The sequence below is a fragment of the Aricia agestis genome, chromosome 16 (assembly GCF_905147365.1).
Source record: "Aricia agestis chromosome 16, ilAriAges1.1, whole genome shotgun sequence".
In the NCBI taxonomy this organism is placed as follows: Eukaryota; Metazoa; Arthropoda; class Insecta; order Lepidoptera; family Lycaenidae; genus Aricia; species Aricia agestis.
In genome coordinates, this window is record NC_056421.1 from 12,114,293 (window position 1) to 12,130,811 (window position 16,519).

The 16,519-nt window shown below is 35.7% G+C and overlaps 1 protein-coding gene across 1 annotated transcript; it reads right to left on the reverse strand.

The window, feature by feature from the left end:
• Positions 1 to 252: 252 nt before the first annotated feature.
• LOC121735047 (histone-lysine N-methyltransferase set-17-like) lies at positions 253 to 12,699 on the reverse strand. Its single transcript, XM_042125714.1, has 10 exons — positions 12,615 to 12,699; positions 12,373 to 12,457; positions 11,765 to 11,841; positions 11,146 to 11,239; positions 8,924 to 9,030; positions 7,626 to 7,771; positions 6,914 to 7,035; positions 6,487 to 6,585; positions 5,052 to 5,137; positions 253 to 324 (listed from the first exon to the last, which is right to left on the reverse strand). Exons 1-10 carry the CDS (start codon positions 12,615 to 12,617, stop codon positions 253 to 255), a joined length of 891 nt encoding a protein of 296 aa, XP_041981648.1. The 5' UTR covers positions 12,618 to 12,699.
• Positions 12,700 to 16,519: the final 3,820 nt, after the last annotated feature.

Below are 16,519 nucleotides of genomic sequence, written 5' to 3' on the forward strand. Positions count from 1 at the left end.
GGAGTTGACTTTGATAGTGTTAAACAGTTAGTGCAAAGTATGAAAGTAAAATATATTAGTGAAAATAATAGTGTTAATAGTGACTTAAAAATTTGGACAACGGTTTTATGTATATTAACTATTTTGATAATTATTTGTATATTCGTTATGTTCCTTATGTTGTTTTTTAGAAATAAATTTTTAGATCTTTTTAGAACAAAAAATTCTCCGAAGCCGTCTTCCTCGGTTTCTACGTCTTCGGATAATTTTTCTCTAGGGGAGGGAGGAGTTAAGAGTGGCAGCCCTGCCCAGATCAGCTTTGTCAGCTCTTCCTAAGTGGAACAGCTGACAAACACATTATCAGCACTTTAGTTATATAAAAACGTAGACTTAAGTTAGTTAAGGGATTCTTTCGATTGTTAAATTAGTAATAAGAACTCTGTTGGTCTGAAATAAAATTATTTTTTTTAAGTCAAAACCTCGACTGAGTAGATATTTAATTCCCGCGTAAATTAGGAATTTCACAGACAAATTAGCCCACAAAATATAGCCTATGATCCTTCACGTGGTCTACTTTTTATCTGTACCAAATAACATAAAAAATCATAATAATTTATTGAAAACAACAATCCATCTGTCACAAAATATTTTTACAGGTACATTATATTATTTTAAGATTACAGACGTTTTAGTGCCGAGCTTCTTTGATGTCTGCACTAGGCTGAGCCTATCCTGCAGATCACCGGAATAGTATCTTTATTAAAAATAAAAACAGTTAAGTTACTAAAATTTGTTAATATTATCATTACCGCGATGTGTTGTGGTGTGTGTGTCTGTGTGTTTATGTGATTATTTATATCTATTATATCTCTCTTAATATTTGTTCTTTCTCGTCATAACCTAGAGCTTTTAGCCATCGTGTTACTTCTTCTTTTACTTCTTTTAATGAGCTGTATTTTATAGTGCTTTTGCTCCAGTAGTTCGTGAGATAAGCCCTTACAAATAGTTTTCCCCGTTTTTTCCACATTTTCTGTTTCTTCGCTCCTGTTAGTCTAAGCGTAATAATATAGCCTATAGCCTTACTCGATAATTAATGATGTAGCTAACACTAAAAGAATGTTCCTGAGATAAGCGCGTTCAAACAAACAAACAAACTGCAGCTTTACGCCCTTTGACGCCCGCAACTTCGTTGCGCCAAAATTGGTTTATCGCGCGGGAGCTGTACATTTTCCGGGATAAAAAGTATCCTATGTTCTTTCCCGGGACTCAAAGTATCTCCATGCCAAATTTCAGCAAAATCGGTTCTGCGGTTTGGGCGTGAAGAGGTAACAGACAGACAGACACACTTTCGCATTTATAATATTAGTATGGAAGTATGGATAGTACAGATAGATCTAAAATGTAAATACAGCGCAAGACGCGACCGCGCCGCTATTAATATAAATCGTTACAATATCATAGTCAGGGAGCCCCTATTACCCTATTGCCTCTTAAAAGGCCGGCAACGCACCTGCAGCTCTTCTGATGCTGTAAGTGTCCATGGGCGACGGAAGTTGCTTTTCATCAGGTGACCCGTTTGCTCGTTTGCCCCCTTATTTCATAAAAAAAAATATTACTCACAAGCTAGTTTTTTGTGAGTAGCTTCATTTTGAAAAGACAAACAACTATTTTATTTGCGAAAAATCTTGAAAGTGGCAGCTAACAGAGATAGAAAGGATTTCATACTTTGATTTGATGGTCCTAAAATATGGATTGTTCTATTTGTAGGACAATGTTAAGTCTTATATTATATAACTATTAACCTACCAATATACAAAAAAATCAGCTGGTTAGGGAGGGTTCCGTTAACAGTAGTCAACCAAGTTTTGTTGATTACAGAACCCTAAAACGGAACCCTAACCATCTGATTTTTTGTATATTGGTAGGTTAATTAACTAATTTAACAGTAACATTGTCCCACAAATATAACTGTTATGTGCAGAATAAGAATTAAAACACTAAATTACGAAAGAACAGCTTTATTGAGCTAGGTAGAAAAATAGTAAATACACTGAAAATATTAATGTACCCACTTAATTCATCTTATTAAGACAATAAGAAAAACAAGAATCAACCTACAAAGTCCATACAAAATATTTGATGTCACAAGAACAATCCATATTTTAGGACCATCAAATCAAAGTATGAAATCCTTTCTATCTCTGTTAGTACTTAGCTACCACTTTCAAGATTTTTCGCAGATAAAAAAGTTGTCTTATCAAAATGAAGCTACTTACAAAAAATTTACTTGTTAGTTGTTAGTAATAAAATAAAATGTTCTAGTCCCTCACTATCACTACATATTATTATAAAACAAAGTCGCTTTTTTACTTACTTACTAAGTATTTGTACACTATAAAAAGGTCTACAAAAAACTCCGCCATTGTATTTTTTTTTATGAAATAAGGGGGCAAACGAGCAAACGGGTCACCTGATGGAGAGCAACTTCCGTCGCCCATGGACACTTGCAGCATCAGAAGAGCTGCAGGTGCGTTGCCGACCTTTTAAGAGGGAATAGGGTAATAGGGGAGGGTAGGGATGGGAAGGGAATAGGGGAGGGTAGGGAAGGGAATAGGGTAGGGGATTGGGCCTCCGGTAAACTCACTCACTCGGCGAAACACAGCGCTAGCGCTGTTTCACGCCGGTTTTCTGTGAGAACGTGGTATTTCTCCGGTCGAGCCGGCCCATTCGTGCCGAAGCATGGCTCTCCCACGTATACCTTATGTCTATCTCTTATGGATATCCCAAAATAACATCTTTTGTTTACTTTTAACTTAAAATAATGGCTAATTTTCGAAGCGATATATATTCTATACTATTATGGCCCTTTACAGCTTGTGATTTAAGTAAATGAATATTTTCGAAGTATTACAGGTTTAAAAATTTCGGGACGAAGTTTTTGCGGCGGTACCGACCGATGCGAGCCACGGCCCACGGGTAGTAATAAATATAAATTATAAATCAAAACTACTGAATCGATTTTAATCATTTTTTCAGTGAGTGACATAGGCTATATTATTTTATACCCGTGCGAAGCCGGGGCGGGTCGCTATAGCGTATAACATAAAATATTATTGCGGCCAAACAGTTCGTTCGCGCAGACGCATATAATCTAGCCGTATTGGTACTTATGTAGTAACGAGCTCTTTCCCGCGGCGTCGCTCGCGTTAAGAAGTATTATTATATACAAACTTTCATCACCTATTTTAACCCCTTGGAGGTAGAATTGATCAAAATCCTTTCTTAGCGGATGCCTACGTCATATCATCTACCTACATGCCAAATTTCAGCCCGATCGGTCCAGTGGTTTCGGCTGTGCGTTGATAGATCACCATGACAGCTTTGAGTTTCTATATATATATATATAGATTAAAGAGTACATTGTTTTTAAAATATTATGAGTTATGGCGATAGGTAGGACAATGATACAATGATGACGTGAAATTTAGACGTGGGAGAGCCATGCTTCGGCACGAATGGGCCGGCTCGACCGGAGAAATACCACGTTTTCACAGAAAACCGGCGTGAAACAGCGCTTGCGCTGTGTTTCGCCGAGTGAATGAGTTTACCGGAGGCCTAATCCTCTACCCTATTCCCTTCCCTGCCCTCCCCTATTCCCTTCCCATCCCATCCTTACCCTTCCCTATTACCCTATTCCCTCTTAAAAGGCCGGCAACGCACCTGCAGCTCTTCTGATGCGGCGAGTGTCCATGGGCGACGGTAGTTGCTTTCCATCAGGTGACCCGTTTGCTTGTACCCGTTTGCTAGTTTGCCCCCTTATTTCATAAAAAAACACAATATGGCGAGAAGTTAACACAATCAAGTATAGCAGTTTTACATTTTACGTTGTTAAATATTTTACAAAAGTACCTACTACCTACAGGCAAATGATTTAGGTTCACTTAAAATATAAATCATAGGCTTGGTTTCTCGCCTGTGTGAGTCCTTTTATGTTTTGTTAAATAACTACTTGAAGAGAATTTACGTTGACATACATCACAGGTGTACGGTTTCTCGACCGTATGAGTCCTTTTATGTTTTGCTAAATCACTACTTGAAGAGAATTTACGTTGACATACATCACAAGTGTACGGTTTCTCGCCCGTATGAGTCCTTTTATGTTTTGCTAAATAACTACTTAGAGAAAATTTACGTTGACATACATCACAGGTGTACGGTTTGTCGCCCGTATGAGTCCTTTTATGTGTTACTAAGTTACTACTTTGAGTGAATTTACGTTGACATACATCACATGTGTACGGTTTCTCGCCCGTATGAATCCATTTATGTTTTACTAAATAACTACTTGTAGAGAATTTACGTTGACATACATCACAGGTGTACGGTTTCTCGCCCGTATGAGTCCTTTTATGTATTACTAAATAACTACTTGTAGAGAATTTACGTTGACATACATCACAGGTGTACGGTTTCTCGCCCGTATGAGTCCTTTTATGTTTTGCTAAATAACTACTTAGAGAAAATTTACGTTGACATACATCACAAGTGTACGGTTTCTCGCCCGTATGAATCCATTTATGTTTTACTAAGTTACTACTTTGAGTGAATTTACGTTGACATATATCACAGGTGTACGGTTTCACGCCTGTATGAGATAATTCATGCAATTTAATATTATTTTCGTTTCTACAAACATGCAAACAGTATTTACACTTGAAAAATTTTACACCTTTAACATTTGCGTGTAATAATAAATGATTTTCTAAACTAATCTTTGTATATGTGATAAACGAACAGATATCGCATGAATATTTAGTGATTTTTCTGCGACTAAAATACCCGTTTTTCTCCGTATTACTCTTACTTAAATTACTTTTCGTATTAACTAATTCAATATTAACACTTTTGGAAAGATTGTTGTTAAGATCTTTAGCTATTTTAGAACTTTCTACTGTTGAGGTATCCATTTTATCAACCAGTTGCGATGAATCTAAGTTAGCATTGCCTATGTTATTAACGGATTTTATGTCAGTTTTTACTAAATCTTTCTTTAGTTTTTCATTTCCACCTACGTTATGTATCTTTTCAAGGTCCTTTTCTTCATGTGTTAAGTTCACTGTATTTTCTTGAATTTTCCCGTCTATTGTTTTTAACTTATCTGTAAATAATAAAGCTGCAGTTAAATTACTTATATTTTCTTTTCTAATGTTACTACCGCACTCAGAGGCAAATATTAATTACTTGACTTTAATTAAATAAAGATTTTGAAGCCCAAAACATTATTTGTCAAACTCTTAATTAAATTGAAGGTATAATTTTTACACCGAGACTTCACGCATTTTGGCTATTAGTTATTACCGCTGCACTCAGAGTCATATTTAATGATTACATAATGAATAATTTGTAAAAGTATGTGAGTGAGTATATTATGTCAAATTATCTAAATTAAAATCGAGTAATCATAACATGTCCCTGGGCATGGATGTTACTCATTCAAAGTGGGCTTTATTCACTTATAAAGAAGATGTTCCCTCGAAGAAATTTATTCATAAGCAGTTGACAGACCTACGTCATTAATGTTACGGCCGTTCCCAATATAAAATATATGTCTCTAATGTCTAATGTGAGCTATTCCTATCTCTAGTAGGGAAAAACCAGAGATAGATCAAATATTGGGAACGGCCGTAAGTCGTCATCTGTCAGCTGGGTTAACAAAAGTCAAAAAGCTACGAAAAAGCGACTAAAATATTATGTAGGTTCAGTTTTTGAATTTGCACAGAGTTTTTCACTATTCCGAATTGAAAGTTCTTGATTTCGAATTGTATGCTCTTACCCTTATAAGTTAAACAAAATAATAATAATGTTACGGTACATGGTATACGGACACGTGGTGCCATCTAGCGACAAACCAGCGAAGCTTACCGAGGGAGCACAGGCAACATAAATCCCCTACTCAATACTAGATGGCATGAGGTGCGCAAGTACATACTCGAACCTTCTCGAAAGGTCCAATGTTTGTTTACGTGTTTACCGTTATTTGTTTGCGTGTTTACGTGTTTTAACTTAGACCTTATGACTGAGTCCATAAGGTCTAAATTAAATTCAACTTACTGCACTTATCGTAAGGACGGCAGTTTTATTGTGGTACATGCTCGAGCCTCCTAGAAAGTTCCCACGGTTGTTTACTTGTTTACGTGAATCGGGAACTTTCCGGAATTCGTCTCGCCATATAAAAAGCCGCAGGTAGGCCCGGCGAGTCAGTTCAATCTGAGCGATCTTCGAGGCGACAACAAGTGATCAATAGTGAGTAAACCAGTAAAACCTGCGACTTGGCTACGACCTAGGACAGTGATAGTGCTTAGTGATTGGATCTAGTGATTAGTGTTTGGACTTAGTGCTAAGTGTTGTGACCTAGTGTTTAGTGCAGTGTTAATAAATTCTTCAAGAGAGTCACCAGGTCTTTCTCTCCAAATCTCGAACCCTAGCACGTAACAATAATATTATTACCTTCTACTGATATGTCTTCCTTTGATATTGCTACCAGTTGTGTACTATTTACAGGGATAGTCGTTTTTTTCACGTCATCTTGTGTTGTTTTTTGCGTCCCTGAAATAATTTGAAATACTTTTATAGGTACCTACTGCTGTAAGTTAAATTACTGTTTGCGTTATATTTTTCCGTTTCCGTCCATTTGAGTTATATTTTTCCGTCAAACCCTTTTAAATAACTTTAGCTAAGATAACTTAAACAGTTTTGGGGTCCGAAATGACAAAAAGGAACTTTTAATGCACTCGCTTGCGTCGTTTACATCCCAAAGTCATTGGAGTCCAGGACAACCTAAGGGAAATGCAAACGGGAAAACAAATGTCTTTCTCTTTCACTCTTATGGGTTTTTGCCTTTAACATTCGTGAAATAAATAGCTGTTCACAGTACCTAGTTTCTGGGCATAGGTGCTAGGAGCGTTGTATTTCTTCAGATCTATACCCAGCTCACAAGCAAATTCGCTGCCGTAAAATACCATTAACTCAGTGAATCGAGGTATAATTTTGATCGTTCTGGAATTAAATAGCATCTTATTTGTATTTTCTAAACAATATAATATATTACTAGATGACACCCGCAACTCCGTTGCGCCTAAACTCGTTTATCACGCGGGAACCATGCATTTTTCTGGGATGAAAAGTATCCTATGTCCTTTCCCGGGACTCAAAGAATCTCCATGCCAAATTTCGGCCAAATCGGTTCAGCGGTTTGGGCGTGAAGAGGTAACAGATAAACAGACGGACAGACAGATAGACACACTTTCGCATTTATAATATTGGTATGGAAGTATGGATTAAGAAAATTGCAGTAAGTACTGAATTTATAAGTTTCAGTTAACGATACAGTGGTATTTAAAAAGACAGAGACTTGGCTCTTTTATACACATGAGACACTTAATTTTGTTAGTTCTCACAAGTTTCCCGTGGACTTTAAATACCTACTTATACTTGCTGATATCAATATATAATTTTTTTTATTAATAAGGGTAAATATAGAATATTATATCTTTTCCCCATGCAAAACAATAATCACCTGAGTAGTCAGTCGCTAATGACCTTAGATGTTTTAAGCGACTTTAAATAAATAAATTTTAAAAAATCACCTGTAGTATATCTGTCCTCTGTACTGGTACGCAACAAGGTTCTGCTCGAACCAATGTCTGGAGCAGTTGACATAGCGCATCCAATTGGAGTTGTTGGCGTCCGAAGCGTCCATGACGTGGCATGGCCGGTTATTGGCATCCCGGATCTTAAACAGACACGTCATGATAATTTAATTAAGGTGAAGCCGCACTTCAGAGCCAGATTTAGATTTTTTATGAGTATATAGGCCACTTTAATTTTGCCGCCCCTATGTACGAACTCTGCCACCGCCCGCCAACCTAAGACGCCGCCGCTCATAGGACATGGCCTATAGGCTATAGGCCAGTATACTGCAGTATTATACTGCCTATACATCAATCCAGGGCTGCCGCACTTCGCGTCACTACACTGCAGAAACACGAGTCTCCAACGCTATCTATCACACTCACAAACACAGAACACTAAGGCCGGTATAAATAGTCAGTACTCAAGATGGATCTCAGTCTCATGACGCGGTTCGGCTCTATGATTGGTCCAAATTTTGACAGCCAACCAATCACAGAGCCTGAACCGTGTCTTGAGACCGAGATGCATCTTGAGTACTGACTATTTATACCAGCCTAATACTCCTACCGGAGCTTATAAAGCACTGACGAATGACGATTAAATTAATCCATAAAGTATGTCACACCTAAATGAGGAGGGAGGGGGTCGACAAAGTGCGACATGGTGTGACAAGAAAGTTTAATAAATTAAATAGCGAAGTTTTAAATATCGAGGTGGTTTTAATTTTTGGATGTAAAATTGCTTTGTGACGGCTAAAAATGAAAACCGTTTAATATTTATGGATGGTCCCTAAGATAAGCCTGTAGATGTAGAGACATGGGATTGTCTTGGCTGCAGTACATATCTTTAGTATAGCCTCTCATTCTATCATACCAGTAGAATACTAAACCATTATTGGAACGAAGTTCCTTATGGCGCGTTCGGCGTTGCGAAAGGAGGCTAGACGGAACGATACTTGACCTCGACACTTTTTTATTAGTTTTTTTTAGTAGGCGTTTTTGAGCAGACCTTTTTTTTAGAATAAACAGCGACATCTAACGGAAGTTTAAATAAATTTTATTACAAAGTCAAAAGTGTCGTTGTTCGTATTCCTGGGCGTCAATAGATGGCGTTTTATTTTGTATCTTCCCTTTTTTCTTCCTTTTAGGATATTAAATAATCTACAAAAACCTACTAGATCTTTAAGATGATCGAGTATACATATTACAACAGCTATTCTAGGTTCTCCTACTAATGTGGGAGCATAGTTTACCTGCCAACAATACGAAGACTTAATTTTGTCACTCTTGCTTCCCCTGTAGGGACCAAACCGGACGCCGCGCGGCAGCGTTAAGGTTGTGAAGACACCAAGACCGGCACCTGTAAATAATTCAATCAAACTACATAGCACCTATTTATTAATCTGTGGTAAGATAATAGTTAGGGAGACCGAGTTACATCGATACAATGACTGGATTTTGGTCATCACCTTCGATCAAATATTATTTGATCGAAGGAATATTTGATCGAAGGTCATCACTGTAATAATGTAAATATAATGTATCTACACATGGGCGTAGCCACACTGGGGCAAGCTGGGGCGCTTGCCCCACCCTGGCTCTGACCTATAAGGTGCCTATAAATTAAACAATTTTTTTTTCTTATATACTAACAACAATCATAATATCCGTAAAAAAGTTACACAAAAAAATTAGTCGACATGAAAGAAAGTGCAATCAAAACAAAAAGCGCGGGGGATAGGTTGACTGCTCAGCTGCCCCACCCTGAACCCAAGGCTGGCTACGCCCATGTATCTGCAGTCCAATGACTAATCCAACATAAGTAGAGCAAGTGAGTGTACAAATTTGTACACTCACTTGCTCTAAGGGGGGTATTACATCTTATATCTTTAAACGAGCAATTCTTGTATATAAATATATAATTGGAATCCCGGAATCGGCTCCAACGATTTTCATGAAATTTAGTATATTGGGGGTTTCGGGGGCTATAAATCGATCTAGCTAGGAACCATTTTTAGAAAATGTCATTTTATTCGTGTTTTATAGAATACCGAGCAAAGCTCGGTCAAATAGCTAGTTATCATTTATATATGATCATTTCTATGATCATATATAGGATCTAATATATATGATCATTTGATCATATCTGCATATTACATTATCATATTTCATTGATCCTATTTTACGTCATATGTGGTTTCAATAGCCAATGGATAGCGCTAACGCTGACAGGTATTGACGTCAGGGTTACTAGATATCAGAGACTTCGATTTGTCAAAAGACATCGTCATTTTTAATATGGCTTGTTTTTTGTTATTTCAGCAAGATTATCCAAGTATATAATTAGAAAAATAATTACATTACATTATTTGAAACATATTAACGAACAAGAAATTAAAAACTCTTTTTTATATTAAATAACTGGCAACACCTATTTCTATGACCGTATTGGATCCAATCTCTCAGCAAATGTCAAAAATCTATGATCAAGGAACAAATGAATCATATGTCTATATTATATTATCCAATATCATTGACTCATTGATCTCGGATCCAATATATATGATAATCTAATATCCCCCTAATTGCCAATTTTATGAAAACTGCTGCCCCTAGTGGCCTATACGGCCTATTTATAAGGGGGATATTAGATTATCATATATATTGGATCCGAGATCATTGAGTCAATGATATTGGATAATGTATTATAGACATAATATGATTCATTTCTTCCTTGATCATAGATTTTTGACATTTGCTGAGAGATTGGATCCAATACGGTCATAGAAATAGGTGTTGCCAGTTTTATATTTAATATAAAAAAGAGTTTTTAATTTCTTGTTCGTTAATATGTTTCAAATAATGTAATGTAATTATTTTTCTAATTATATACTTGGATAATCTTGCCGAAATAACAAAAAACAAGCCATATTAAAAATGACGATGTCTTTTGACAAATCGAATTCTCTAAGATCTAGTAACCCTGACGTCAATACCTGTCAGCGTTAGCGCTCTCCATTGGCTATTGATACCACATATGACGTAAAATAGGATCAATGAAATATGATAATGTAATATGCAGATATGATCAAATGATCATATATATTGGATCCTATATATGATCATAGAAATAATCCAATATAAATGGTAATGTAATACCCCCCTTAATCACGAGACTATATTGCAAGACTTCAGTGCTGCTGGTGTTAGCTACCTGTTATTGTATTGATGTAAATCAGCTCTTATATTTAAGTATGTAACAAACTTACTGATATTCAATCAGTAAGTTTGCTATACTGGGGATACTTTTATTCTTATTTACTGTTTTAACCCATCAATCTCCAAGCAGCAGCTGGCTGCCGCATAACAATTGAAAATAGCTATTGTATCTGCGGTACCCATCATGGAGGTGTTAATACTGATACTATTTTAGGTATCAGATTGAAGCATAGTAAAATATTAATTTTATCAGGACCTGGAATACTGGAATAGTTGAGGTGGAGGAACACATGAGGAATGGTGAGGGCCGCACGAGGGACGAAGGATGGAACATCAGGGTTTAAGGGTACCTGCAAACAAAACTGTTAGCAGATTTAAAAAGATTAGGGCCTGTTTCACCACTTTCTGATAATTTCCGGATAGGCTATCCACCAGTTAACTTGACAGATCATGAAGTATGGAGAATCTGTCAAAAAAGTTTCGGATAGCCTATCCGGCACTTAATCAGAAAGTGGTGAAACAGGCCTTAAACCATAAACTACTCACAATATATTAAACAAAGTACAAAATAATAACTATTATATTTTAGTTTGGTTTGGTATGTACAAAGTACATGTAAATTTTATTACATTACACAGACTAACTTTCCACTCTTTATTATTTTAAAATAGAATTTTAAAATATAATAATGACATCGGTTGTATAAAAAGGAGAAAGTTAGTATGTGTAACATAATAAAATTTGCATGTAAGTACTTTTATACAAATATATAGAGATCTAAGTACTTAGGTATACTTACTTATATTATATATTTTTCCCCCTTTTATTTTAACATACTTACATTGCTGTTTCCATCCTAAACCACATTTTCTCACCTTATCATCAGGAATCACGAGCAGTGGACCATGAATTGAGCAATATTCATAAACAAAATCACCACATTCAGAGCAAACTGTAACAAAAAATATATATTTTCTTGACCTCATTACAATGAAACTTTGAAGTCAGAAGAGTTTAGACGAGAATGAGCAGGTCCATATAATCCATATAATATTTCCGAAATTAACAGATTTTTGAAACCTTCAACTTCCGCCTATTTGCTATGTTCCTTGCCTAATGTTGTTTTTGTTATTTTATATTGTTTATAATGCAAATAAAGAATTTATAAATAAATAAATAAATAAACTTCAATCGATTGGTATGATAAAAATGGGTGATCATAGGAGGTTGCATTTTTGTCGTCAAAATTTTTCTAGGTATTTTCGCCATACTAACGAGGGTCACATTTCGGCCTGTCATTCGACAGGGGTTGATTTTTGAGAAAAGTATATCTGAGCTTTTTTGCTTCCCTTGGCGCCCCCTATAGATTGGTATAATAAAAAGGGGTGGTCATTGGGGGTTGTGTTTTTTCGACATTTCTAAGTCTTTTTCCCATAGTGCCCCGTTTCCTTCAGGCCAACCACTGAAAGATCTGTGTACTTACAAACATACTCATCCAAATTCGGCTCTTCTGGTTCATAATAGTTTACACGAGCAGTTTGTCTTAAGTTGATCCGACGTTTTTTACTCTGAAAATAAGTCATAATATGTAGTTTAAATTTAATATTATAGAAAATACTTTGTGCCCAGAAAGCTTAACTACCTACCTACTTGGAAAATGTACATAATTATTGTTGGATTTCAACGATAATCATTAATTACTACTATTTTATTAAACATTATTACCATTTTCTTGTGTTAACGGCTACAGGGTCCTTTTAAATAGTATTTTAATATAGCAGGTAGATATGTACTACGTATAATTTGCGTGTTAACCACAACCACAAAACTAAATTTGTAGATTGCATTGAAAAACGAATCTGCGCTACATTAATTGTTACAGTGTTTAGAGATTGTTGGTATTCTTGAATTTGGTATTTTAATTAAGAATATTAATTATTGATATAATTTACGTATATTTTATTTTTTTGTACATAAAAATTAAAATTAAGTAGTTGCTATTTGGAACAATTTTCAAAAGTTGTTCAAAAATCAAAAGAACAAAGAAATTGATTTTGGCGCCAATATTGTATATTGACATGATTTTTTTTTGTTCGTAAAGAGGCCCATTCACGGCAGGACTGCACGGCAGTTCTGCAATCTGCAGTGTTGTGTTGCCGGTCGGAAACAACGAGTGTGGGCCTCGCTGATTGTTATCAGCGAGGCCCATTCACGGCAATGGGCCTTTTAACTTAATAAGAAGTAGGATAAAGAGGGATAGATGTCTAGATAAAATCCCATCTTCTGTAGTCTATCCTCTATCTCCGTCACATGTTCCTTTCCCATGTCCTGTGGGCTGTGGCCCCCATCAGCGAAGCAGTCTTCGAAGAAAGGATTTTTCAAAACGTATATGTGTTATTAATAATTATTATAACTAGAGTTCACCCAATGGTCGAAATTCGACCTTAGTTTCAATGACATTAGGACTACTACCTACCTATATTTTGTAAAAAATATTGACTTTATCTTTTTTTTTCAACTCTTGTCTCTGGGACTTAGCTGATCTCAGACTGGCCGTGTAAGCATTGTCTAATAGTATCTTAGATTCAATAAAAAAAACTATAATCCATTTTCAATTTGTCAACTTGTTGTCAACAGACTTCAACCATAAATAAAAGAGTATAATTCGTATGTATAGGCTTGTCACTCAAAAATCTGTCATTTCTCATGTGTGTGTGTTGTAGTGTGTGTAATGTTTTATTTGTTAAAAAAATGTATGATAAAAGCATAATTTCAAAATAATATAAGCTCGATGCACTCCTTCACCATATAAACTATAACTGTGCAAAATTTCATGCACTTGCGTTTCCCCATTTTTCGTAAAAAGGGTTACAAAGTTTTTGGCTCACGTATTAATATATAGATATATTATATAAACGTATATCTGTGGTTTCCTGGGTCTTTGATGTAAATGTGTGTTATCTTTAAGGGGGTGACAGACACGCGAGTAAGTACGCGGACTTATGGCTCGACGACATTACTCGCTTGTGTGTCACCTAAAGTTCGCGTACCTACTTATAGATTGCCGCGTAAGTTCGCCGTCTTGGAATTTTACTCGTAGCTCGTACGTCTGGCAGCTGCACTGCGAATCGCGAGCCGCGAGGCGTCAGGCAGTGTTGCCAACACGACTGATACAAAATTTGTATCAGTCGTGTTGGCAACTATTGCCGCACTCAGAGTGGAACATTAATAATTAGTTAAAATATTTAGTTAATTCGAAATTTTGACATAAGCCTCATACATTATCTGTCAAACTCTTCATTAAATTGAAGGTTATTCATAATTAATTTACAGTCTGTCAAGAAAGTAAAGAAATTAAAAAGTGGCAACATCGTAGTGTCATCCCTTTCAAATCAATCTAAGAAAAGAGGGATGACACTACGATGTTGCCAGTTGCCACTTTTTAATTTCTTCACTTTCTTGACGGACTATATGTCTCTGAGTACGGCGGTAAGTTTAGAATTCTTTTTCTTTTCTTTGCAGTTTACCTAGCTCCTCAACAGCTTTCATTCCAATGGGCAATGACCAGAACTTGCATTCCTCAGAACAGGAAAATAAGGAGAAGTATTATGTAGCGCCGTTTATATGGAAACCTATGTCGCCGACTTCAATGACACAATATTGTCAGCATAGTGTCAACGGTACACGGTCTAGTGATGTCCGGTCTATCTACGGTGTCGATTAATTATTATTACGACGAAATGAATGTATTTTGGTAGGTATTTAAATACTATTAAAAGAATGAAAGTGTTAAATAATTAATATTACAGTCTAACAAAAACAACTTAAAGGTCGAAAGGGGTTGAAATCATCCATGATTACGAAAAGCAAAATCGTAACTAGGCAATATATAAACATTCATAATATTATATAACCAGATGTTAAGTTGGAAAAAAAAAACAAATATATCTGCGAAAACCGCATTCAAATCGGACCAGTAGTTTTCGTGTGATGCTGGAAAAAACATACAGACAGACAGACAAAAAACTAGCCACAGTTTAGGCTTCTATAGCAATGTAGTAACATCCCCCGCTTATTATTTTTTGAATATCTTTAAGAAGGAAAAAAAGGGACCCTATTCCTAAGACTTTATTGTCTGTCTCGGCTGTATATCTCAATAACCGCTACACTTTTGAAATTTTCACAGATTGTGTATGTCTGTTACCGCTATAATAACAAATACTAAAACAAATTAAATTAAATATTTAAGGGCTCCCACATAACAAACGTGATTTTTTTGCTATTTTTTGCTCTATATCAATAATGGCAACAGGTAGGTAGGCACTTGAAAAGTACAAAATACGCCATTGTATTTAGTATTTAACAATTAATAATAAAATTAAAATAAACTAAATAATTAAGGATTCGTACAAAAATACATTATTTGTCTAATTTTGCTCTATTATGATATGGAAACTTTCGTGCGCGAGACCAACTCGCACTTGGCCAATTTTTTGCACACATTTTTCTTTGAATTTTGCGTCTTTGGGGAAACTGAAATAGGACTAAAAGCGATGAAGGTAATACAAATCATTCTTTAAAGATACACTAATTATTGTAAGTTATTATATGAGTAAGCATTAAGAGGAGTCCACGCCGCCGTTTTTCCATACAAACGTTCAGTCCCCTGTTTCCTCCCTGGATAAAGCCGGTAGAGTTATGATTGTTTTCCTGAATGTCTATGGCCACCTATGTTTTCTTTTTTTCATAATTTTATTATTAAAAAAGATAAACGTCCAAAAACCCAAAAAAATGGCCAGATTTTCCTCTGTGTTCAAACACCCAGAAAACAAAACTGACTAAAATATACCAAAAAATAAAACATAGGAACACAGCTCAAGCCTTGCTTTAATTCTTAATGCATAAAGTACTTAAATCGGTTAAGTTTTGGAGAAGGAATCAGCGGACAACGAATCGAAGATTTTCTATTCTTTTATTAGAACTTTTATCGTGTTGTCTCTATCGCGCTCTGAGGTGGGAGACTTGAGATTGGTGAGACAGCAATACATTTTCAAATACCTATTTTCAATTTCTCTTGCCCCTAGTGTATCCTCCTAAGCACCACTTCTTTCGACTATAAAATAAAACTTCCGCATATTTATAATAAATTTAGAACTTCCGCGCGGTTTCACTCCCGTAAATTAGAAATTTCAAAGACAAATTAGCCCACAAAAATAGCCTATGATTCTTCATTTGGTCTACTTTTTATTTATGCCAAACAACATAAAAATTGCTGGATGGTGCGAGAGTTAAGTCCTTTCAAATAATTTTCCCAGTTTTTTCCACATTTTCCTTTATTTCTTGGCTATGATCTATCTAACTCTGAAAGAATACTTCAAAATTTCAAATTGGACTAGTAGTTCCTGAGATTAGCGCGTTCAAAAAACAAACTCTTCAGCTTTATAATATAAGTGTAGATAATAACGCAACCGCAGAAAAAATGTCGATAAAAATATCGATACCAAAATCTGCATCACACCACATCACTAGTGCCTTAGTTTGATAGTTCGCGGAACACTTTTCGTGAAAAATATTTTTCGTGAAGAATAATTGATTTTTAAATTAAAAATTCGTATAAATTACAGTTGGCT

What these genes read in the sequence shown, in the direction of transcription:
- LOC121735047 (XM_042125714.1), bottom strand. An exon ending in AGTCTTCGTATTGTTGGCAG is followed by an intron (nt 7,772 to 8,923) that starts GTAAACTATGCT and finishes TGTCTGTTTAAG; the next exon opens with ATCCGGGATGCCAATAACCG. An exon ending in CACCTATGCCCAGAAACTAG is followed by an intron (nt 6,586 to 6,913) that starts GTACTGTGAACA and finishes AAATTATTTCAG; the next exon opens with GGACGCAAAAAACAACACAA.